The sequence below is a fragment of the Temnothorax longispinosus genome, chromosome 2 (genome assembly GCF_030848805.1).
Source record: "Temnothorax longispinosus isolate EJ_2023e chromosome 2, Tlon_JGU_v1, whole genome shotgun sequence".
Lineage (NCBI taxonomy): Eukaryota > Metazoa > Arthropoda > Insecta > Hymenoptera > Formicidae > Temnothorax > Temnothorax longispinosus.
In genome coordinates, this window is record NC_092359.1 from 4847499 (window position 1) to 4871883 (window position 24385).

The 24385-nt window shown below is 44.4% G+C and overlaps 1 protein-coding gene across 2 annotated transcripts in view; it reads left to right on the forward strand.

The window, feature by feature from the left end:
* LOC139807928 (uncharacterized) overlaps window positions 1-23503 on the forward strand; it is an 89405-nt gene extending 65902 nt beyond the window's left edge. For both annotated transcript variants that reach the window (XM_071769439.1, XM_071769437.1), the window contains exons 2-7: window positions 3989-4101; window positions 10567-10614; window positions 10921-11394; window positions 11475-11756; window positions 11878-19651; window positions 19937-23503. In XM_071769439.1, coding sequence (XP_071625540.1) covers window positions 4011-4101; window positions 10567-10614; window positions 10921-11394; window positions 11475-11756; window positions 11878-19651; window positions 19937-20042 — 8775 coding nt within the window. In that variant the 5' untranslated portion in view covers window positions 3989-4010 and the 3' untranslated portion in view covers window positions 20043-23503. The remainder of the gene's footprint in view (window positions 1-3988; window positions 4102-10566; window positions 10615-10920; window positions 11395-11474; window positions 11757-11877; window positions 19652-19936) is intronic.
* The last annotated feature ends 882 nt before the right edge of the window (window positions 23504-24385 follow it).

A 24385-nucleotide genomic window follows, 5' to 3' on the forward strand; every position in this document is an offset into this window, starting at 1 on the left:
GGCTGTTATCTCGGCAAGCACCGTCCTCCTCCCCCACGATCGTTATCGTTACCATCTTGTTCCTAAGCGCGGACAAGGCGGACTAGCCTTTGAACTTGACCTGACCTCGTGACCAGCCGCAATCGGGCCTGGCACCGGCCGGCAACGTACAACGCGAACGCTAATAACAATTAATTTGCTGCTATCCACAATTCAATGAATACTTACTCCGCCATCGGCGGCTGGAAACCTCACGTGAAAAAGGATCCCGTTGCGGTTGCAGGAGCTCGATAGCGATCGTTATTATTACTCGGTGTGAGGGTTACCTCAGCGTGAACAAGCCGGAGAGTAATACGCTCGCGGGATAATCACGAAGCATTAATTAGTGTATTAATTAGAGCGGAGGCGTTGCCTTACTTCGCGTTTAACGTACTACACTACTCACTCTCGTTGTTGTTGCTGAGAGTGGTATTACTCGCCGTTCTGAGCCTCGTCCAACGTAATTTATCGTGAGCGTGAAAGTAAAATCGGGCAAGGCTCTCTTTGCTTCGACATTCGTTAGCGTTGCCGTTTTTGAAGTTCCTCGTAAATTATTGTCGACAATACCATTCTCGTCGATTCAGAATGCTCGTGCTGAGAAACCTGATGACTGTTACAACCGGATTGATCATAAATTATCTGTGACTGTGCTAACTGTTCATGCTCGTTAAATGTGCAAGCTTATTTGAGAAGAACTCTTATTTAAAAAAGTACATTAGTTTTATGACATATTTCTTAAAATATGATTCAATTCTTCAATTGAGTAATAACTTCTTTGTTGAGATTTATAAAAATTAGATCATTTTTAATAGACGATTCTTGTAGGAATTGTCTCTAAATAAAATTTATATACAAATACGAGCTCCAGTATTTGGGAAAAATATGTAATGGAGAAGAATAGCGATGTTTTTGAATTCATTGCGCCAGATATTAAATATTTAGAGAACGGAGAAAACATTTCTTTATATTTTGAATAATTCACGCGTAACCGCAGTAAATTATAATCGACAACTCGGAGAGGAGCGGATCCCGTTACGAGCGGGCACTCGAGCTCTGAGTTACGAGGATTCGGAGAGAGTCAGTGGTTTCCAGCGCGTGCATACGTAGCACGTAGCACGTATACGATCGGTGGTCGTCAGCGCGTGCTGCAACCGGAAGATGTCATCGCCGGCAATTACGACCGGAACGAACGCAAATTTATCGGCGACAAACATGCCGCGCGCAGCTCGCAGGCCAGACGCGACGCCGCCGTCTGCAACGATGCACTTGGATGCGCGTCGCGCCTTGTAAACGCGCGCATCCGAAGACACGGTGCCTTCCGTCGCGGCGCGGCCGTACCGAGAGCGCAAGTGGAATTAGTCTCGGTTCGACGGACGCGCCTACCGCTCGTTTCTGGACGAGAGCAAGATGGAAAGTAATGCACCTTACGACGAATCAGGGTGAATCGACGAGAATGCCGATCGTGCCGATCGAGGGAAAGAGAGAGAAAGAGGGAGACGAAGACCGGCCGGTGCCGGAATGGAGCCGGGCCGATATTTCCATTCACAACGCATCACCACACGGGTGTGTCGTTTCTGGGTTGCGAACACGGCCCGCACGCACCTACCGAACGTGAGATACGGCAGAAATGTGGTCTTATCGGGAGTCACTTCTCGGAAGAACAGACGAATGGGTATGAAAATTAAAAGAGATTAATGACTCGCTCTGAGTATATTATTAAAAATCCCTTCGCTTAATATCTTCAGAGATTTTATTTATTAAAATCCTATTTAGGAAAGAGATCAGAGTTGGCATTTAAATTATATCTTGAGGACAGAATTGGGTAACTTTAAATTTGTATGTATGTATATTGCAAGTGAAGTGAAATAAGAACTTGGACCATGTAAATTTAGAAGCTATAATTGTTTCGCGGATTACCGCGAATAAAGAAGCTGCAACGACAGTCGAGTATTACATTTGTAAAGTTCGCGGAAGAAATTCGTATTTCTACAATGCTCATGCGATCCGACCCTGGCCAGCACTCGGGCTGAAGCTATAGAGGTGCGTGCGCGTATTAGCGGTATGCGCTCGTACCCATTCACCGAATTCCCCTGTTCAATGGGCTGTACCGTGAATACGCAATGACGTAAGGGTCCCCGTTGCTTCGCCAGATAGTCTCAACGCATTGCGGACTCAAATGTCCGTGTCGCGGCGTAGCTCATAGCGCGGAAATATCTCGCGGACTTATCCATTGGTGCGAGATTCATTACGATCGGCCGGGATGTAATTTACTGCGCGGCTAGTATGAAACGGACGTTAACGAGCGAGCGCGAGTTTAGGTGTCGCGACTCGCATTGCTTCTTTTTCCATTTCTTCTTCTTCTCCTCCTCCTCTTTTCCTCCTTCTCTGGACTACAATGAGCTGCCGGTGGATGTTCCAGGGGAAGAGTGGCAGAGGAGGAAATATACGTAGGGGAAAAGATGAAGTCGACAGGTAGAAGAGAAACTACCTACGCGCTCTCGCGCGCGCTTCTCTCTTTTATCTCGGTACCGCTTTGTATTAGGCCGCTGTCGCACGGTTGGTATGCGCCGCCGGCTTCGCCAAAGTCCTTCTTTTCTTCCTGCCCAGAGATTCTTATTTTTCCTCCTCCTCTTCCGCCTCCTCCTCTTCCTCCTTCTTTATCGCGTTTACCAGCTAACTCAGCGCTCCTAAGTAATTTCTTTCGGTCAAGAACCCGCAGATACGATCATCGCCTCTTTCCTCTTTCCTCCCTCTACATTGGAACGAAGAAATGTAAACGCGCTGACATTCAATTTTATAGCGCCCATTTGAAAATTGAACTTTTATCATGAAAATTTTTTTTTCACTCACGCTCTTTTTCGCGCGTCTATTCCCTTATCGGGCGAGCGAGGCTCTGCACCATCCCGCTGGCCAGCGGTATATGAACGAAGGAGGTTGAGCACACAGCGGGCTCGTGCAAACATGCGTGCTCATTCCCACGCACCCACGCCTCTCATAGCTGGCTTACGCTCCAGGTAGACAGACGAATCGCATTTAGCCTCCCGCCGCGACGCGAATGCGTCAAATGTTTTCTCGCGTTGCGAATTTCGCGTCTTGACACCGTGATACATTGTATACCTTAAGGCTAATTCTACCAACACCGATTAACTCTCTACAGCGTTTAACCGATTAACTCTGTTCTTTTTCTCGTGACTGTCTGTTTTCCTGACACTGATTACATACAGATATACTAATATATAATTATTAATATATTGTTATTGCTTTATATTATACATATGTTCATTTACATAATTAATACTTAGTCCATTATGTATATTATATCTTATATTGTTAGTCGCGTATGAGATCGAGCTGTGTGCGGCCTGCAGGCTCGCGAGAAGCGATCGGTCAAAGTGCAGAGGTGCGTCTAGCTCCAGACGCGACCACTGTGTCCGTCCAGCTGTCATCCTGTCAGATCAGGGCGAGAGTTACATGGTAGAATGCCACGTGACGAGATAGATATGCCTTTAAGCCGCCTCATGATAGAATAGATAACCGTACAATGGCTCGTTATACTTTCGCGCGTATGCAGATAACGTGAAAAAATTCTCAAAGCCGTCTGAGTAGGTTTGAATCTAAGCGATGAATCGAGCGATTGCATTTGTGATCTAATACTAAATGATATAAGGCGCCACCCATGTTTGCGTTAGAGAATTTTAATATTATTCATTGGCAGTTGATGATTATTGAATAATCGATTATGTAAATAAACTTCAATTATATTTAAACGAAGACATATATGGAGAATACTTAGTATTCTGTAAGTAACAAATAACTTAAACTTTAAATAGAATTTCGTAATCCTAGCTTCTTCTTAAATTAGCTCTTAACCTAGCCCGACCGCACATTTTATATGTAGCCGCACAAGAGACCAAAGTTTATGTTCGCATGGGTAATGTAAGCTAACGAAAGCATCATTTACGTGTTGCAGGGTACGGAAGAAGAGTGCCGACATGTCGGCGTTGAACGCCGCGCTTTGTAGACGCGGAATAATCCTCTGGCTGGCCGCCGTCCTACTGCTGGCGTCACGATCCACGCATTCTGGTGAGTTTTTGCAGAAATGCCTCAGTGTACTTCTAGCTCTCTTTCTTTCGTCTGGCTTCAACGCCTTGGACACGCTTGAGCCGCCGTACAAAACGTGAGTCATTTATTTGATAGAGAGACCGTGAACGCGCGGACTCCCACGAGGAAATAAGAGGTAGACAGGCAAGAAATATTTTCGCTCGCCCGAGAAGACGCGATCGGATTATTTCTGCTTGTGGCTTGCTCGAAGTCAGATTGTATTCCACCGGATCATCCATAAATGCTGTCCATAAATGTAGCAAAATATGCTGGAATCGTAAAAAAAAAAGAAAAGTTTTTGCTTCCACTTTGATGTTGTGTTTACTCTTTTTACACTTTGAATACTGACAAGAAGTTGAATATTGCGGTAATAGAGACCAAAGAGAAAAAGAGAGTAAAAGTAATCTCGGATGAAGATGAGAAAAGTCTTTCTCGTAACTCAAGCATGTTTTATTGCATTTATGATGGAAACTAGTTTTCTGAAGGGCAAAAGAAGAGTGATTCTATTAAAGTACGCATATCTCGCGATAAATAGAGTCGGGCGTAAATGCGCGTATACCGTGCATTGAAATTAATTTCTGAAAATCAGAGTCGAGAGCAGAGACGATCACTTCCGTGACCGTCTTTCTTGTACCGTCTGGTGTGACTAACGCAGAGTCGGCCAGCCAATGTTTGAATGAGCGAGCCACGTTCTGTCAGGCCGTCGAACCTATCCGTGTGTCTCCCTTCTTCTCTGGCAACGGGGAGAGCATTACCTCATAATGCTCACCTCTGGCATCGGTCGTGTCGAGGCCCAAGGTGCTTTCCCATGGACCTGGCACACCATATTCGTTCTTCGACCACTCTCGGGTCGCCTTTAGGCGGTCGGTCGCCTCCTTCCTATCGTGAACCTCGTTCCGCCAGGTTCCGCGAACTTCTTCCCTTTACGTCGAGCTGGTTTAAAACGGTACGCCTGGACCTCTCTCGAGTTCTGGTATCGATATCAGAAGAAGACGATCCAGTTAAAACGGGGCCTTCAATTGTCGTCGCTCGTGTCATGAATTATTTCCGGGTATAGAAAAACGATGATAGATTCAGTAGCCGCAGTAATCGACCGCAAATTCGTAAAATGCGTCTCGGTGTCGACAGAAAACGTCTTCGTCATTCCCGTAATTCGTTATTCGAGAAAGTAATTTCGCATCTTGTGGTCAAGAGGCTGCAAAGAAGACGAACCTATTTCGCACAGGCGTCATGACGCTCGATCGATTGATCGATCAGCCGATAGGGGAGCGTTCTCAGAAAAGCTATGATACTATGAACACGACGACGTGCAAAAACGTTGCATCGTCAATGAAGGCTTATTGAAGATGCGTCAGTTTTGCCTCTCCCCTTCATCAATCGGCCGTCGGTGTTTCAGCGAAGAGCAGGTGTGGTTAAACCGACGGAATCGATTGAATTCCACGACTCACCCGGCGTGTCTTCCCTCGTTCTTCTTTCCCTCCTTCCTTCCCTCCGCTTGGAAATCGCTAGGCGATTCTGTGACTCTCTATCGCATGCACGCTCGTATCCTTTTTGTTCCTCGGGCTTTTCTCGAGCGGGCAGCAAGGACGATCGAGATCGACGCGTTCGATCACCGGCGATCCATCAGGCGGCGGACAAGTTTTACTGGATTATGTATCTTCCTTTGGACGCAGCGGGCATTTGCGAGATACTTGCATTCAAAGGAAATCAGCAATATCGCCGGCTTCGAGAGGCAACAGGTTTCCATTGTAAAAAAGCGTTTACCTATCGTGTTGTATTACCACTCGCGTAGCAATAATTTTCTTCTCAAGTCGACTGTCTCGAGATTATCAGAATTACTTGATATATTAAATTGCATTTGACGGACTTTTCAAATTGGATTTAAAAAACAGCGAAAAACTACAAGCGACATTCGTCTCTTATGATTTTTTGCAATCGTGTCAAATTGTTACATGTTTGTGCGATCATAATTATTATGCGCGATCGGAGATATGGCAGTTATTAAGTATCGTATAGATATCACTTCTTAGTAATATATAAATAAACGTTATTATCGAAATTCCTTGAGACAATCATTTATCACACTTGACCAGAATTGATGTTCGATCGGTATTAGTACGGCTCGTGAGTTCCGTTAATTCCCTTCGTCTCTTTCACTTCGTTCAAAATTTCACAAATCGTTTCTTGCATTAGCATCGAAAAAAAAAGAAAGAAGAAAGAAGAAGAAGAAGAAGCAAGAAATACGGCACAATAAAATTTATTTTTTCGGTAAGCGGAGGAATCAATTTCGGAGTCCCACCCGGAAGTGATCTAAGTCTCTGAAGTCAATCGAGAGAAAAAAAACGCGTCTCGGCGCACGGTCCTCCGCGTAGCGGTTCCTCCAACGGCTGCATCCACGTGATGCTGTGTGAATTCTGGTCAAACCTGTAAGCCCTGAGGAGCAATCAGTCGACATGCCCACATCAGGATGTCATTGACCGCGTACCTCACCGTTCGCCACTTACGGTCCACCGTACGTTATATATCCACCGGAGTCGCATCTGACCCCTAAGGCGTTCCATATTTATGCTTAATGCTTAGCAAAGTGTCGTTATCGTCGAGTATCATCAAACTCTCTCGTGGCGAGCTCGACGCGTCGCAACGGCGCGGAGTAGAATCCGGATGGTATTGCACGCGGCGCGGAGCGCAATAAAAATTCGCCGAGATATATGGTGACGTGGATCGCATACAGTTACGCACATATTAAATCTACTCGAGTGTCTTGTGCGAGACGTAATTGTACAAATCAATCTATAAACCTGCTCGAAAGACTTTTACACGTCCGAAACTGAGCGCTCTGCATAGATCCTCCGAATTACGGATCGCGAATGAAATCAGATCATACGAAATTCATCAGAAATGAAATCCCCGAAATAAATCTATCGTGCACGGGAGCAAAATAATGAGAGTGTTAAGGGGATCTAATGTGTTTTTGATAGCGAGTGCGAATAAATTTCGCGCTGTCAATTCAGACGAGAAAGAGCTCTCGCCCTAAGAGGGTATAGAAAGGACCCGTTGTAACCGGTACGTCATAAGAGGACTCCACTCCCTCGTCCTCGCGCGCGTACTCTTCAGAGCTCTTCTCTCTTTCTCTCTCGTCTATGTACCTTCTTGACTACTTACTGAGATGGTGAGGTCAGCAGCGGTCATTCGACGAAAGGTATAACGGAACGCGTGGGTGCAACGTCAGCGTGACACGGATTAAATCGGTCGCGATAGATTCATTTTGGAAAATGGGTGTTTCGCTTTCGCAAGGCATAATTTAAGGGCGATATCCGCGTATCCACGGCATCGCATTCAACGTCGGCTAGATCCAATCGCACATACGAAACATTCTCGCGCAACGAAGTGAATCGCGGTTCAAAGATCTCGAGCCCCTTATCGGAAATGAGTGTTTCTTTCCCGAGTCGGGAATTATTCTCATTACCGGACCTAACGGTGCGCGGACTCGCATCATAATGTAGGAAGTGGCAATGAACTCGATCCCGTGTGATTGGGAAGATATAATTTATGATTGTCCTCGAAAGGGGTACCACCGCGCTAGAAACAGTACGGCGCGTATTACGCCAGAACCGGTCGGCCAGGTTTCCACCGCGTTACCTTCCCGATACCCATGACATTGACATTAACATTCTCGTCGATACAAACAAATAGCGTTATTTTTCTGCTCCTTCCCCGTACTTAGTTGGAATTTATTTCGATAAAGTTACACGGCGAGTGGGTTGTGTAATTTCCGAGTAGCTGGCGGTCTTTCGAGATGGGCTTTGCCGAGGAAAGTTCCGTCATGACAAGTCTTTCATCTCGCGTACGCACACGCGCGCGCGCGCACGTGCACACACACAGGGAAATTATTCCATCATCTTTTTCATCAGTGTGCGAAAAGACTGTCTTGGTGAGCGCGCAACGGAGGAAACCGCGACCTTGGAGAATGCGTAATGCAGAATTTCGTGCACGCAATACGCCAGGGGCTGGCTGCGGTGCCAGGTGTTCATCGGAGCGTGTGCGGTTGATGGTAATGAACTTTCGCGAGGCAAGGCCGCCGGGAATGATTTCATAACGCGAGCGCAACAGCCCCGTGTTCTCCTGTTCTCCGCGGTGTGTAACAGCATCGTTCGCGCGCGCGTACGCGGAGAAAGGAACGGGTCAGGTCGCGGCACGTTGCGGGAGGAATCGAGAGGGTCGCCCTCGAAGCGGGAGCGAGACAATTGCGGGTGGGGAAACGACACACGGAGAGGAAACAGGAGGACTCGGCGGTACGTTGACTTACATAATGACTCCCCGCGACTCCTCGAGATACACGTATATGTGTGCATGTGCACGCGATATGTATAAGCGCGATCCTCTGTCCTTGATTACGAGCGAGGCGGCCGAAGAACGCATAAATCTCGCGCGCGGAAATTATATTCGAGGGAAGATACGTTTATTGTTGATACCGATAAACTCCCCCACATTGTCCTTTTTCTATGTGACCAAGATTGATTTAGAGTCTACGTTCCGCATACACCTCGAGAGAAATTTGCGCGAGAGATCTTTAGAGCGTACCTTAGCCGATGCACTTCCGCGCGCGGCTTTGTACAATCTGTTTTATTCGGAACTGCATTTTTGCATCCAGAGGGAACGGAACATTATCTCGCCGCGTGAGATTTATTGGACGACTCTCACTGCACTTCTTCCGAGAGAGGTAATGCGCGATTCGCGCCTTTCGATTTCGAAAGGGTAAGAAATAAATGTCAAAAACCGAGCGGATCGACGATCGAAATCATTGTGCTTCATCGCGATGCAATTTGCCGTTATTACAGTCGAAATGCGTCGCGATTTTTTTGTCAGCATCTCCCGGTTGTATGTGCTCAATGTCCCGTTAGTCCGTCGACGGTAATTTATCGTTACCGGTGAAGAAGCGAAGAAAATGCTTGCTCGCGCGGCAAAAAGTTGTCTTTCAGTTTTTGGTGCGCATCGTCGTAAGACTCGATGGACCGTTCAAAAGATGCGACAATTCTCCGCTGATTCCAGGAAAGAATCGAATCGATGATGATTGCAGCGAACATCTTTCTCTCTTCCTCCTTCAATTTTCTGTCACGGTATCCGATAAGCTTCTTTTATTCAGTAACAGTCCAATTGTCTCATTATGCGTTTAATTACCACGAGTGCATACCGTTGTTCGTATTGAATGATCATATTGTGTCGTTGTAGTTAAACGCTCGCATAATGAAGATCACGTACAGAGATTACAATCGTGTACACGAAGCCTCGACACCTTGACCGTGGTCTCCGTGAAGGGAGGTGCGACGTAATAATTTAGTCTGACCATTGTGCGAGACAAGAATCGTCTCGGTAGGCCACGCGTACGTGATGGGTTCGTATAACGTGGAGGCACGCGGCTCGGGCTCCGGTTTGCTCGTGGGACTGACGAGACACAACCAAGCCTCCATTCAACCATCGTTGGGCTTCCCGGTACAAGTTCAGTTCACTGGAAATCACCTGCATCGCGGAATGCTAATTCTTGAATATCGCGAAACTCGCTTCCATGTGTTATGTAAAGGTACATTGATGGATAATGAGTTCTTGGAAAAGATGTATGTATCGAATATAAAGTCGATATCTAATCTTGGAAATGTATTAATAAATTTTAATAAAATAATATTTTTTTTATATATGTTTGGATAAGTTACAGCTATCTTTTACGAAAATCTAAATGATACTTTTTTCATCCGTACTTTATATACGTTGCACGGATGTCGTTTAGAATTTTTCATGTAATATAAAGCTAAATGCTACTTCGAAGATGAGAGAGCAAGAATGAGGGCGGTCGGACCGGTATAGATAAGGCTTATTGTGCGATTTCTCGGTGAAAACATCTCAGTGATTGTACTTCGGGAGAGTATCCTGTCATGTTTCAGGAACAATCGAACTCAAGTCCTGGGCGCGACACTCCAATTTCAAAAAGAAGATTGCAAAAGGCATAGTCGCGTAAGAAAAGAATGGGCTCGCAAAGGGAGACACGCGATTATTGTACGCGAATGTCCGCACGGATTGCGCGCAAGAGGAAGAGCCAAATGGAATTCACTATTCCATGCGCACTCACCATGCAACTCATATGACTAGGGCGAGGGTGTTAACGAGAATTCGCCCACGTGTATTTCGCGCCATATGACGCTTCCACTCGTTCCGTTGTTAAGCCCCGGTACACCCTCGAGAGACGACGAATGCGTCCCGCCAGTAATTACTATGATAAACTGCACGCGGGAGACGCATTGACGTCCACCCCTGCAAATTTCCCCGAGCTTATTCGGCAATCCCGTTTTATGCTTTTCATTAACTTCAACTTCACGTACACGCCCGCGCCCGTAGTCTACCTGTCGCGGCAAGCTCGATCGCATAGCACTAACAGTTGTGTTTCTTTCATTGCAGCGCCGGTATATGACCAAGATACCACACAGATTGCAGAGTACGATGGAGGTATGTATATCACACCTGGTTTTGTTGCATTTAATTAACTGTCACGTACGCCAGCAATGTGACATTAATTGTAATTTGAGAAGTCCCACGCGTCATACTTTAATTCAAAGTCAAAGGATTAAAAGATAATTATTATACATGATTTTTATACATTATAAAATAAAAAATTTTTCTGAATTTTCCTAAATTGAATTTATTCGTTGCATTTCACAACAAATATAATAATGTTGCGAAAATTATAATTGCGTTGTGTAATTACGATATTTTAGAGACTCGGTATCTAATTAATGTTAAATTATTCTCTAGTCACCGCTGGATGTTACTTCAACTACCAGCGGTATCAAGAAGGCGACAGGATCATGACGAGTGAACCATGCCTGAACTGCACATGCCACAATCGGATGTTGATGTGCTACTTGAAGGTCTGCCCCTTCACGAAAGCGATCGGTCAGGATTGCACGGTGGAGAAACGTCCGGATCAATGTTGTCCCGTGATCAACTGTCCGGAAGTACCGGTTCAGTTGTTAACGTCGACGACAAGCGCACCGGCGACCTCGGACTCCACGGAAGTCGGTTTCCACGACAATTATGGCTGTCATGTCGACGAAAGGTTTTACGCAGACGGCGCTATGCTGCCGTTGGATCATCACAATCCTTGTGAGCTTTGCTACTGCATTAGAAATAGAACCACTTGCGTCATGCAAGAGTGTACTTTACGAGTGGCTGGATGTAAACCGGTCTATCAACCGGGTGTATGTTGCCCGATCAAGTACAATTGCGGTAAGTAATTGCGTCGTCCTATGATATCGCGGTGTTATTTCGTGCTGGAAAGTGCTCATAATTATTGATTCTTTGCGCAGAATACGATGAGGAACCTAGCACCACGGTTGGTCCAACTCCCGGTCTCATTATGACCACAACGCTACCTCCTGGCGTGTTACCTCAGTGTTATTATGAGGATAAAGTCTACGAAGACGGCGATCTGATTTATTCCACTCAACCTTGCCAGCATTGCTATTGCTTCCGAGGCGAAATCGCTTGCGCGGTGCAAAATTGCGGAACGCCGATGCAAGAGCATGGAAAGAATTGTACAGCCTTACCGCCACCGGAAGGAGAATGTTGTCCGACCACATACCAGTGTGGTAAGTAATTTCACGTAATAACTAATAGTTGCGATGTATTATGTAACTCAACGATCTAATAGGCGTTATTAGTCAATGAATATTACGCATTAAAGGATATGCTCGTGTATGCTTATTACAGAAGAAGAAGGAATTACCACGGTACAAGATGAAGGTGAAGAACAGCTTCCGGAACAAGTACCACGTGACCAAATTACCGAATCCCCGGCGCTGATTGACCAGGAAGATCAGCAAGTGAAGGAAGAACATCCTCAGGAGGAAATATTCCCGGGTATAGACAATAATATACCGCAAGAGGGAGAAGAAGAGAAAACTCTTGAAGGAACTATCGAACATATTACTCAGGGACCCGTTCCGTCTACCGAAAAACCTGAACAACAACCTGAAGAACAGCCCGCAACATTACCAGCAGAAGAGATAGAAACTACTACTATTGAGAAAGAATCCACTCCTTCTCACGAACATGTTACCGAAATTTCTGCTGAAATAACATCGGAAGAGCCAGGATCAGCGGAAGTGCCCTCTGAAGTAAAAACAGCAAAACCGGAAGCGCCTACGACAGTACAAGAAGCTGAAGAAAGTTTAGTTACTGAAGCACCTGCCACTAAATTACCGGAAACTTCATCTATCGCGGAAAGCTTACCAGAAGAGGTGTTAACGACAGAACATGTACCTGAAGAACACGTAAGCACAGAAGAGAATATAATTGAAAAGGAACATGGTATTTCTATTACTGAAAAGGAACAACCGATTGAACCTTCCATTACTGAAGCAACGCAGACTGAAGGTCCAATAAAAGAAGAAGAAACTACTAGCCCGCAAGAATTATCAACGCAAACACAAAAAGAGATAACCGAGGTAGAGAAAACGACAGAAGAAGAACAAATTAGCGTAACGCAAACGCCGGAAAGACCGGAGATTTTAACAGAAATCATTGAGGTAACATCGTCAACTGAAGAGCCTGGTATCAGCACTGAATCGGTCAGCAAGCAGCCAAAGGAAAGTGAAAGTAAATCAGAAACTATTCCAGGTGAATTCTTGGCAACGCAAACGGAATCACCGAAAGAAGAAGAAACTGTGACTGTCGCTCATGAGATATCTAGTACTGAACAAATCATCACTGAGAAAGAAACAGAATCGTATCCAACGGAAACCGCTGTTACGGAAGAGATTCAATCAACTGAAGTAAGCGGTCCTTCTACAGAACAACCTGCCGAAGAACAGAAACCAGTAGTATCTGAGGTTGAAAAGGAACAACGGCCGGAAGAGACATCTGAGCATGCAATTGAAGAGCAAGCTACTGTCGCCGCTAAGAAAGAAGATGCCGGGTTGACTGAGAGTCCAGTGACGGGCGAAGGAGAATCAACTCCAGAAATTCCAATTCAAGGTCCAACTGGCATACCGATTCCCGAACGAAGCCCAGAACAGAAGGCAGAAGACCAGAACGTGTATCATGTGACGGAAGACTATCACGGTGTTACGCATCCAGAAATTAGTCCCGATAATCTTATAACTGAGTCTCCGCAAAAAATACCTACAATGTATCCCCCACAGGAACAAGATACTACGCTAGCCCCATCAGAAGGAACTGTAAAACCGATTGTGACGGAAGGTGCTGAAGTATCGACGGTAGGAACCGCGAAGCCGATACTAGAACAATCTACAGAAATAAACTTATCAACTCAGCGTAAACCTGAAACCACTACAATCTCTGAAGAAACGAAAACGGAAAGCACACCTGTTGTCATCGAAGTTCAGGCTAGCACGGAATCTTCTGCAACTACTATCGCTCAAGAAGTATTAGAAGAAGAAGCTAAGAAATCTAGTGTGCCAGAAGAGACAGGAACTAAAATACCACAAACGGAAATTCAATTAACAGAAAAGACTCCCAGTAGTGAGGAAATTCTTACAAAAGGACCTAGCGTCGAAGAATCTAGTGAAAGTTCTGAGGAAGTCAGTGGCGAGAAAGGTGAGAAAGAAGTGCAACCAAAGAAGGAAGAGAAAATAGAAACGCAACCTCCAATCGTAACAGAACCAGCTTCCGAAACACCCGCATCAATCCCAGTGGAACATTCGACAGTGCCTTCGGATCTTGAAAAAGAACATGCTACGGAAGGTGAACATGTTACTACTGTAAGTCCTTCTGAGCAATCAACGCACGTGCCAACGCAAGTCGAAGAGAAAGAAACTGAAATAGTTCCTGTTGAAAAAGAACCAGTTACTGAAAAACCAGTTGAGGAACGTGTTACAGAACATCCCGTTGCAACACCAGGCATAACTGGCGAAGAAGAAAAAGAATTACAAACCGAAGAACCTGTTTTGAAAGAGGAGCAAACCACGGAAGCGATAAAGACGATAGGAGCTAAAGAAAAACTTACAACGCAGATACCTGCCGTCGAAGAAAGAATAACTGAGCAACCTGAACAATATTCTACAGAGAAAGCTTTGGAAGAAGTTGTTACAGAAAGCCATGGTCCGGAGGAAATAAGTACGAAAGACGTGTCAACAGAAAGTGCAGAACAACAAACTGCAATAACGATAACAGAAAAAGCACCATTTAAGGAAACTGTAGAATTGAAACCAACGGAAGTTACTCCAATTGAACAAACAGAATTGCCCGTTGAACATCCCACCGAAGCAGGTGAAATTGAAAAAGAAGGTGAAGAAAAGATTTCTATGCCTGTATCCACGGAAGTGCAAACAGAAATTCCTGCAGTTGAAATTGGAGTCACTGAGACAACGGCCGTGGAAATAGAAAAGACTGAGCCATCCGTCAGCGGAGAATATATACCAAGTCAGCCTTCGATTCCTTCAGATCGCAAGGAGGATCAGGGACCTATTGAACCAGAACAAATAACGCAGAAACCAGAAAAAGAAATAACTGAGACGCCCGAAGAACCACAGAAGCCGACAGTTCCTTCTGAAGAGGAAACATCTCATATTCCATCTTTGGAAGGTGCTGTTACCGAATCTGTTCTGCCCGAAGAAAAACCGGCCGAGGGTAGCACAACTGAATCTGCTGCTGTTAGCGAAACTGTTATACCGGAACAGCCTGAAATATCGAGCGAAGAACCGGAAAAAGTCGCAACCGAACCATCCAGACAGGAGGAACAAACTCAGGAACCAATCACTGAGGAACAGCCAGAGGTACATGAAACATCCAGTCCTGTACCTCACGAAGAGTCTTCCATAAATCCTGAAATTCCTGAAAAACCAGTTGAAGGCGAAGAAGTTAGTAAGACAACCGAAATCGCAGAAGGAGGTACGACAGTACCAGTATTAATTTCTGAGGCATCAACTGAGCTGCCTGGATTTGAAGAAGCTACGAAGCCCGAAGTTCCTATCGAAAAGGAAATTACACCTGCGACTGAATCTGTATCTCCAGAAAAAAAGCAACCGGAAATACAAGAGCAAGTCACGCAACCATCGATAAAAGAAGAAATACCAAGTAAGGAAAAAGATGAAACAACAGGCCCAGTTGAAATATCCACTGAAGAAAGTATAACTCCTGAAACATCTGAAGTGCCGATTATTAAGGAACAACCACAGAAACCCGAAGAAAAAATTATTAAAAAAACTACCATCACGGAGGTGCCTGTTCATGAAGAAAAAGAGGAATATTCAACGGTTGCTCCAAAAGAAACACCTGAGGTGACAATTATTACTGAAATACCACCAAAGGGAGTACTTCAATATACAACGAATATTCCTGAAGAGACTTCTGTAGAAGGAGAGAGTACGTCGGAGATCGTGCCTCGTCCAGCGGGTATTCCAGGAGAAGGTAACTGCCTCGTTGAAGGACAATCTTATAGCAATAATTCGGCGGTTCCACCGGCAAACGCGTGTCAGACCAGTTGTCGTTGTATCAGCAGCATTGTACAATGCGAACTCGTGCAATGTCCTGCCCCGCCAACGCACCTATCGAATTGCATGCCAGTTCACACGAACGGTGAATCTTGCTGCCCAATGTACGCTTGTGATTTTACACCGACTGACAAATTGGAATCTGACAGTCATGTAATCGAACCTCATGTTCCCGAAGCAGAAGGAGAAATTCAGAAAACTGTCCCGCCTACGGAGATATCAACAGAAGCTGCGGCAGAATCGAGTACGTTAGCTGGTGAGATTAGTACGCCAGAATCACGACCCGTGGAAATTACTGTTACTCCATCTGAAGAAGAGATAGCAACTGAGAGGCAGCAAACCACTCTCAAACCTACTGAAATAGTTTATGAACAGCCAACTACACTTAGGCAACCTATCGAGCAATATCCTGAGGAACAAACCATTAGTCCGGTGTCTGAAACATCACAAGAATCTGCCAGTCAAATACCCGAAGAAGAACATACCGTGCTACCTAAGGTAGGAGAAACTACCGAAGGCAAAGTTATCGAAAAAGGTATAACAGAATCAGGAGTTTCGACCGAGCAACCGCAGGAGGAGATTGGGGAGAAGCAGGTTACTGTTAGTGGCGAAGTAATTACTTCCACGCATGTACCTATAGAACAGGAACCTCACGCCACCGAAGAAACTGTTACAATTCCAAAAGAGAAAGAGTCTTCTGTTCCTGTCGAAGTAGAAGTTACGACCATAGCCGCTGGTAAAGATGAAGAAACTATTACGCCAACCAAAGAGGAGAAACCTACTGAGGATAAAGGTATCGAAGAACAACCTACGATTAAACCAATTGAAGAAATCGAAAAAGAACAACCAGAAGAAGAAAAAATTCCACTAAAGCCAACCTCTGAAGAACCTGTTATTGTTGAGGAACACGAAATATCTACAAAACCGGAAGAAATTGTGACAGGAAAACCAGAAATTTCAGAGGAACAACAAACTGTCAAACCAACCGAGTATGAGAGTACTTCCGTTCCTGAAATTCAGTCGACGACTGAGTATAAACCCGAGAGTGAAATACAAGAGACAGTCACATTAACTGAAACTGAGGCACCAGAAGCCCAAACAAAATTGCCTGATATCGTTCCAAGCGAAACAGAAACACAAAAGCCAATTATACCTGTTGAATCAACGACATTGATACATGATCATACGGTAACTGAGGGGGCGCCGATAGAGGAATATACGACTATAAAATCTTTGGAAGTTTCTACGGAAGAAAGCACGAAGACGGAGCCGGGAATTTCAACTCAAGCTCCTGTAATTGAAGAAGAGCACGTTACCATTCCTGTCTTGCCTGTTGAATTGCCTGGTGAGGAAACCACCACTAAACTAGTCGAAGAATCTACTCCTGCAGTTTCCCATGAAGAAGTATTGCCAGGAATAACGGAAAACGCAATAGAAAAAGAAACTACAGAACACGCTGAAAAGCATACAGAACCATCGGTTACAGAACCATCGGTTACAGAACCATCGGTTACAGAACCATCAGAACCCGAAGAAGAACCATTAGCCACAAAATCTCCTGAAGAAAAACCATTCGAAACTGAATCTCCAGTCATAACCGAGGAACCAGCCAAAACTACTGAAGCAGAAGCAGAACACGAGAAACCTACTGAAACCAGCGTTCCTCACGAACCAGAAAGTACGCCAGTCTCGGTTGAGAAGCATCCGGAAACTACACCAGAAATTGAATCTCATACGCCTGAATTACCTACCGAAAAACCCACTATAGTCGAAGAAATATCAACAGCGTCTGTATCTGGAGAAGAAGCTGGCGAGCAAGCCACTACATCGATCGTAAAAGAAACTGAGCCAAGTCTGAGCGAAGTGACTAAACAGCCGATTATTCCAGAATCCGAAACACCAGTTGTAGAGGAAGAACACGTCACCGTCCCGATCGAAGAACAAACTCCAAAATCCGAGGAGTCTCCTGTCGAGGAACAAACTGTTGCTTCTCCTAGTCCCGGTGAAGAAGAGATAACGGAGAGTGGTGTTTCGACAGAAGTGGCCGTACCGGTAACGAGTCAAGAGGAACAGACAACTGAAAAGGCTATAGAAATTGTCAAACCAGAAACGCAATTGCCCGATTTAACGGAGGAACATACCGTTATTCCTGAAATTTCCAAGGAAGAGCAGAAACCTGAAATTGGAATAACGGAAGAACCTGGTAAAGAGGAACCGACTACGATTCCGGAACTAACGGAAGCGGACAAGAAAGAAACGGAAGAAGCTGTTAAGGAGGAAGCTGTGACGCCTGCTAGTACTACAGAGTACAAACAAGAAGAAATTGAACCAGTTGTGAAAATTCAAGAACCAATAGAAACAACGACTCTTCCAAAAGAACAGAAACCAGAAAAGGACAGTCAAGTTACCGAGGCTAGTTTACCGGAACATCCAGTGAGTGAAGAAGCGACAACTGTGGCAAGTTTGATACCCGAAGAACATCCAACGATACCGGTAAAGACAGAAGAACAAAGCACCCTTGAACCTGAATATCAGACAACGTTATCTACTGCAGAAGAAGAAGTATCGAAACCAGCGACTGAGATTAGTGGAGTGGAGAAACTTCCACCCGAAGGAGAAACCGTTACAATTGAAAGTACGGAGAAGCCGGAGGAACCTGTTACGAAACTCGAAGTAAGTTCAACTGAAAAGCCTGAAGAAGTTCCATTCGAAACGGAAAAGCCGGCTGAACCAGAACCGGAAACAGAGTCGCCCGAGCAAGGTGAAACTACTACGAAAATAATTGAAAGTGCAGTGACAAAAGAAACATTACCGGAAGAAGTGGTTCCAGTTGAAGTAACTCCAAAAATTGAAGAAAAACCAACAGAAGTTTCTACAATAGGAGGAGAAGAAGAAGCACATGTTACGGAACCTATTTCAGTTGAAACGACTTCCGTTCATGAGGAAGAACAACCATCGATAATCAAATTACAGCCTACTGAAAGGCCTCTTCCTTCTGAGGAAGAAACTCCTGCGGGAGAAATTCAGCCTAGCCAACCTGAAGAAGGAGGAGAAGCTCATCCAACTGTACCCGAAGAGAGTCATCCGAGTACAACTGAAGAACCTCAGTTTACCACGGAACATGCGCCCGAAGAAGTTATTACGATAAAAGCAGAAGAACAGCCAGCAACTTCTTCAGAAGCTGTCACTACTGTTGAGGGTCCAATCAAGGTTTCTGATGTGAAACCAACTGAATTGCCTGAGGAGACAGCTACCGTCGGACCGGTAGTACCAGAAGAACCTGAATCTCAGATCCCGATAAAGTCCGAAGAAATTCCGCAACCGGAAACGCCAATCGAGGAACCTATCATAAAGACGCAGCCGTTACCTACGGAATTACCAAGCGGAGGCATTACGGAAGAAATTCCCGAAGAGGAATCTATTCATCCACAAGAAGGCGAAGGTCATCCTCACATCGTTGACCATTTCCCGGAGGCTACTCCGAAACCTGAGACCGATTATAACTTCCCCGAGCAAAGACCGGCGACCACCTTGGCTCCCCATATTCCGGAATATCCTGATCAACCCGGAATATCGGGCGAGGACACTCATTTCCCCATGCCCGGTGGTAGCTATCCGAATCCCGACGACGATTATGGCGAGGAGGATTATGGTGGACCAGGCACCTGCCGATACGGCGGCAAGGTCTACGTTTCAGCGCAACAGATACCCAGGGACGACCCGTGCGACTTCTGTTTCTGCTTCAGGAGCGACATTATCTGTCTTCAACAGAGCTGTCCACCGCCTATTCCGGGCTGTCACGAGGAACCAATCAGCGGTTTCTGCTGCCCCAGATACGAGTGCCCTGTATCGATGGCCACGGCTCTTAATTTGACCACTACCACCACCACGACTACGACCACGTTACCACCGCTCTTCCACCCGCACGCTTACAAAGGTTCCGCGAGACGAAGTGGCTGCCAGGTTCGTGGCCAGGCCTATCGAGTGGGAGAAGTTATTAAGTCGGCGTCTGGACCCTGTCTCCGCTGCATGTAAGTTTATGAAAAAATATTTCTCTATATATTCCCTACACTGAGAATATATTTACTTAATATAATACATATATTTATTTAGAATTAGATAATTTTACTTAATTTAAATAAAAATATTTAATTCTAAATAAATATGTGTATTATATTAAATAAATAAGCTATTGGCAGCAATCTAAATAAACATTTTTTTTCTCAGTGCAGTTACCTCTCTATAAATTGCCTTTTATATTACTCTATGCGTGTTATTTCTAAAATAACCTAACGCGAATTGTTGTAAAATTTTAGTTGCGGAGGTGACGGTAACATGAATTGTGACCCACGAGTATGCAGTCCGGAACCGATGCTGAGGCAAATGATTGCTGCGACTACAGATGCCAAGAAGAGGAGATGAGCCGCCGAGTTAAATCATGGGATTCATCTCTACAAGGAAGCACATAGGACGAGCACGAGGACTAGAAAGTCGACAGCAGGAAAAAAATCCAGTGTTGTATAAAAGTGAATTAAAATTATTCTAAACTGTCTAAACGTCGCGCGGAACACAGACAATAGTGTGCTTCGGCGATCACGAACTGAGTGGCCAAAACGTAAACGTTTATATTAATAATATTATATTATGTTATATAAAAAGAGAAAGACCGACGGGGTGAGAGAGAGAGAGAGAGAGAGAGAGAGAGAGAAAGTAAAAGAGAGAAAGAGAGAGAGAGAGGAAGGAAGAAAGCAATAATACCGGTCAAAGAATCGTAGGAGATTAATTGTGTATCGGTGCTAATATGCGAACACGGAAGAAAAAAGCAGCGTGAATGTAAAAAATACAGGCAAAAAAAGAAGAAAAAAGAAAAAAATCGTGATAATTCCGCGTTCTATTTCGCGTGGGATATTTTATACATGCCCTAAAAAGACAAGAAAGAGAGGAAATTACTGAACGTACGAGACTTATGACTGTGCCTTTGTCAGTGTCGAATATCAGCGGCACTGCTTTCGTTTCGGCAACGAGCGCCGTCCGCAGCCACGGTCATCGTCGTCGGTATTAATAAAAAAAAGAAAAAGGAAACACGAAGAAAGAGAGAGAGTTGCAATCGGCGACTCCTAGGTGACGGGAGAAAAAGAAGGTGAGAAGAAATGCGACGAATGCGTTTTATACGACGCACATGAAACGAAAAAAAAAAAAGAAAGAAAAAAGAAGAATAAGAATAGAAAGAAAAATTTAATGCGCCGACCGAATGGGTCATGCAGTGATACTGAAACAGCGGAGGATTCGTATATGAATCGTACGAAGGATACCTCGATTCGCAAATCGTCTAGCATAGCTAGAAGCTTTTTTAAATGTTTTTTTCTACCGCAAACTATACATACGTCCACGGTATCCCTCCTACGACGTAACGCCGTAAATTGGAAAATATGGGAGAGAAATGAGATTACGATATCCGCGGCATGTCCTCACGGCTTTTACGGTGTCACTGCGACAATCTTAAGCGACGACGATATATGTCATTATTTGCTACGCGTGTTCTGAATCGTTTATTCAGCTGCTACGTGTGCCCCGATGATCGGGACACATTACTCAAGTTTGCTGACATTCACGCGCACTCGGACACGATCGAGATTAATGGATCGGCATAACCAGAGCCGACCGTGCTTCCAGTATTTTTAAGCCGCGAGGATCCAAAGATCCTTTTCTTTTCAAGGAAGAACTTTCGATCGAGCCATCTTTTTTTCTTCTTTTTTCAATCGATCCGTCAATACCATACATATATAGTGCCAACGATCGTGTCCTAGTGCGCGCGCGAGTATGTGTATGTGCGTGAGTGTGATGCATGTGATATGTTAAAGAAGAGATAGAAAGAGAGGGAGAAAGAGAGAGAGAGAGAGAGAGAGAGAGAGAGAGCGAGAGAGAGAGAAAGCCAGAGAGACGAAAGATACACGCATCTCAAAGCTCAAACAGCGGCTCGCGCGGAGGACCGATCCGAGAATTTGCTTCTCCGGCGAGCTGGCGTCATTATACATAAATATAGATATAAATATATATATAAATATATATACATTTATATAATTCTTTATATACACTGTACCCTCCTCTGATAATAATACTTAATGATAACGATGTTCTATACGTTTGTACGAAAGTATAGCTGTTAAGAGAACGAGATGAGAGATAATCGCCCGTACCGGTTCTCCAGTCTCAAAGTATCGCGTTAGAAAAGAGAAAACGATAAGAACTTTCGGGATCTCTTTCCAAGTCAATTATTTATCTCGGTAGCGATGATACTCGACTCGCACGATCGTCGTCTAATAACGAAACCAACGTCACGCTTTGAGACTCTGGAACTCCGTGGGCTCTCTTTAGTGTAATTGTAATAAATAGAACGAATGTTTTATATATATATATATAAATTGTCGCACGAAATACTGCGCATACTGTCTGTATAATAATCGAACGAAGACGAGTCAACGTTCGGTCTTCCTGATATCAGCGGCCCGTTAATCCTAGTTACTCGTTTATTAATAACTAAGCCCGTATCTGCCCCTCCGGGAGAACAGCTTCTTGCGAAGAACTATTATGAACGTGTTTTTCCTCTTTTTCTTCACGTAAAGGATCTCTTTCGACTTGAAAGACCAACGTATTCATGGAGCTTCCACGACAACTTGATCGTGATATACAAAGTGGCCATATTATTACTGTCACTGTTCTCAGACGTGAATGAAACAAATCTCTCATGCAATAATCGATAATAAATTTTTTGATATACGAAACGTTTTTGTGTTTTATGATTATAATGAAGTTACAAAAATGATAAGCCAGCTGCGACGTTCTCGTGGAGAAAAAGTTGAGCCGAAAGTTTTCAAGTACTCGTATATAAACTTTTGTAAATCTTTTCACAATCGGGCGAATGTACGTTCGAATAGGTCGAGAAGAGAGAAAGTATCGGTGTCATAACTCTCAATTAACTGAGATAACGTTGACGAAATAAGCGCGCGATTTTCGTGCTTGTCTTCCATCGAGATGAAAATTTATCACGCCGGCGAGCAACGCGAAAGTAACTAAAACCTATTTGCTCAAGGCTCATTGAAAGTTTATACGTGGTTGTAGTCGAGTCAGTTCTTCCCAAGCCAATATTCACTAGCGATTGTAGTCCAAACCTAGTATTTATATCTCGATATCAACCCTTTTCCTCTTCCCCTCAATCATAGCGAGATCATAATAATAATCGAAGGTAAATATGAGTGTCGAGTGTTTACGATAAGTACGATATTATGCATGTAGGCGTAAGGTGGACGTACCGTGCTGGATATACGTAGAACGCATGTAAGACTAGCGTCAAAGACAGGCCGGGCGGCAGCGAGGAGTCCGCACATATCTACGTACGCATCAAAGCGCACGAAGCGAACAATTCCTGTTTGTTCAGCATCAACTGCCTCAGCGTGATCGAACGATCGAAGGTTCTCACGTTGGGAGACTTTCTCGCGATCCGACATGATCACAATGACGGAAGGCTTTGAATCGGTATGCTCGCGCATAAGCGCGCATAATCTAATACGGCGCGTGGCGCGGTTGACGAAATGACGAGGGACGCTTGATCCTTCCGACGGATTTCTCGACGCCTCTTTTTTACACGTGAGTACGATCGCAGTCGCGAGCTGCTATGCGGAATGTAACTCGACATCGTTCGCCGCGTATTATACTATGTGATAAACGGGATAAATGAGAGCGAGCCGGGAGAGAGAAAGAGAGAAAGAGAGAGAGCGAGAGAGAGAGTCCCGGCGGTGTCGACTGTATGGAAATAGGCTATAGGTTCGACAGTACGTGCTAGTATAAAGTGTCCTTTTATATGAATAAAAGATTTTGTATGTCAACCCTGTGTATCTCTGTGCGCCTCGTGCATTTTGTGCAAATAACCTGCCATTCAAAGATTTTAGTTTCATCGAAAATAATATAACAGAAAGTAATAAAAATAATATTAACTATTTTATAAAATTTAATTAAATCGCTTTGCAATACTTGGCAATTAAAGGTAAGACTGCATATATCTCGCGGTGAGGCATTATCAATTTGCTTTTCACTAAAAAAAAAAAAAATTCTGACTTACCAACCCGATGCGCAACAGGCGGAGTTACTCAGCCACGTAGCTACGATGATACTGTAACATAGAAACATAAGATTTAAATTAAAGAAGCGCTCAAAATAATCAACATTTCAAAAGATAATTCTTAATTCATTATATTGGCCTCTAATCATCTTTCAATAAAATATTTAGCAATGCAATTACTGTTTACCGAAAAAGATTTTTATAAGAATAAAATTTTAGATAATTTCTCTGTCTTTAATTACTTTTAACTTATCGAAATAAAACAATTCGAATAAATAGAAACGAATTATCAATTTTATAATGTAGCTAAGAGATGATACTTACCCCAAGGTTGCTCCGCCGGTGGCCGATGTCTCTCTCGGACCTCCTCCTCCTTTCAGGACGTCAGGTCTCTCCTCCTTTCTCCTCTCACCGCACAGGACACTCGCGAGAAACACTCGCGGATAACAAATTACTGTCGCGCGCGGACTAATTATCACTTATCAGTAAAAGTCTTTCTCGCGCGATGATACTGTACGGCACTCCCGTTTATAAAGTCCATGAGAAGAATATTCCGTCAAGTACGCCGTAATTTAATATTCTTCAAATAGGCTTTGAAAAAGTCTTTTAGTCCGAATACTTGTACGGCACTCCCGAAACAAACGCGACG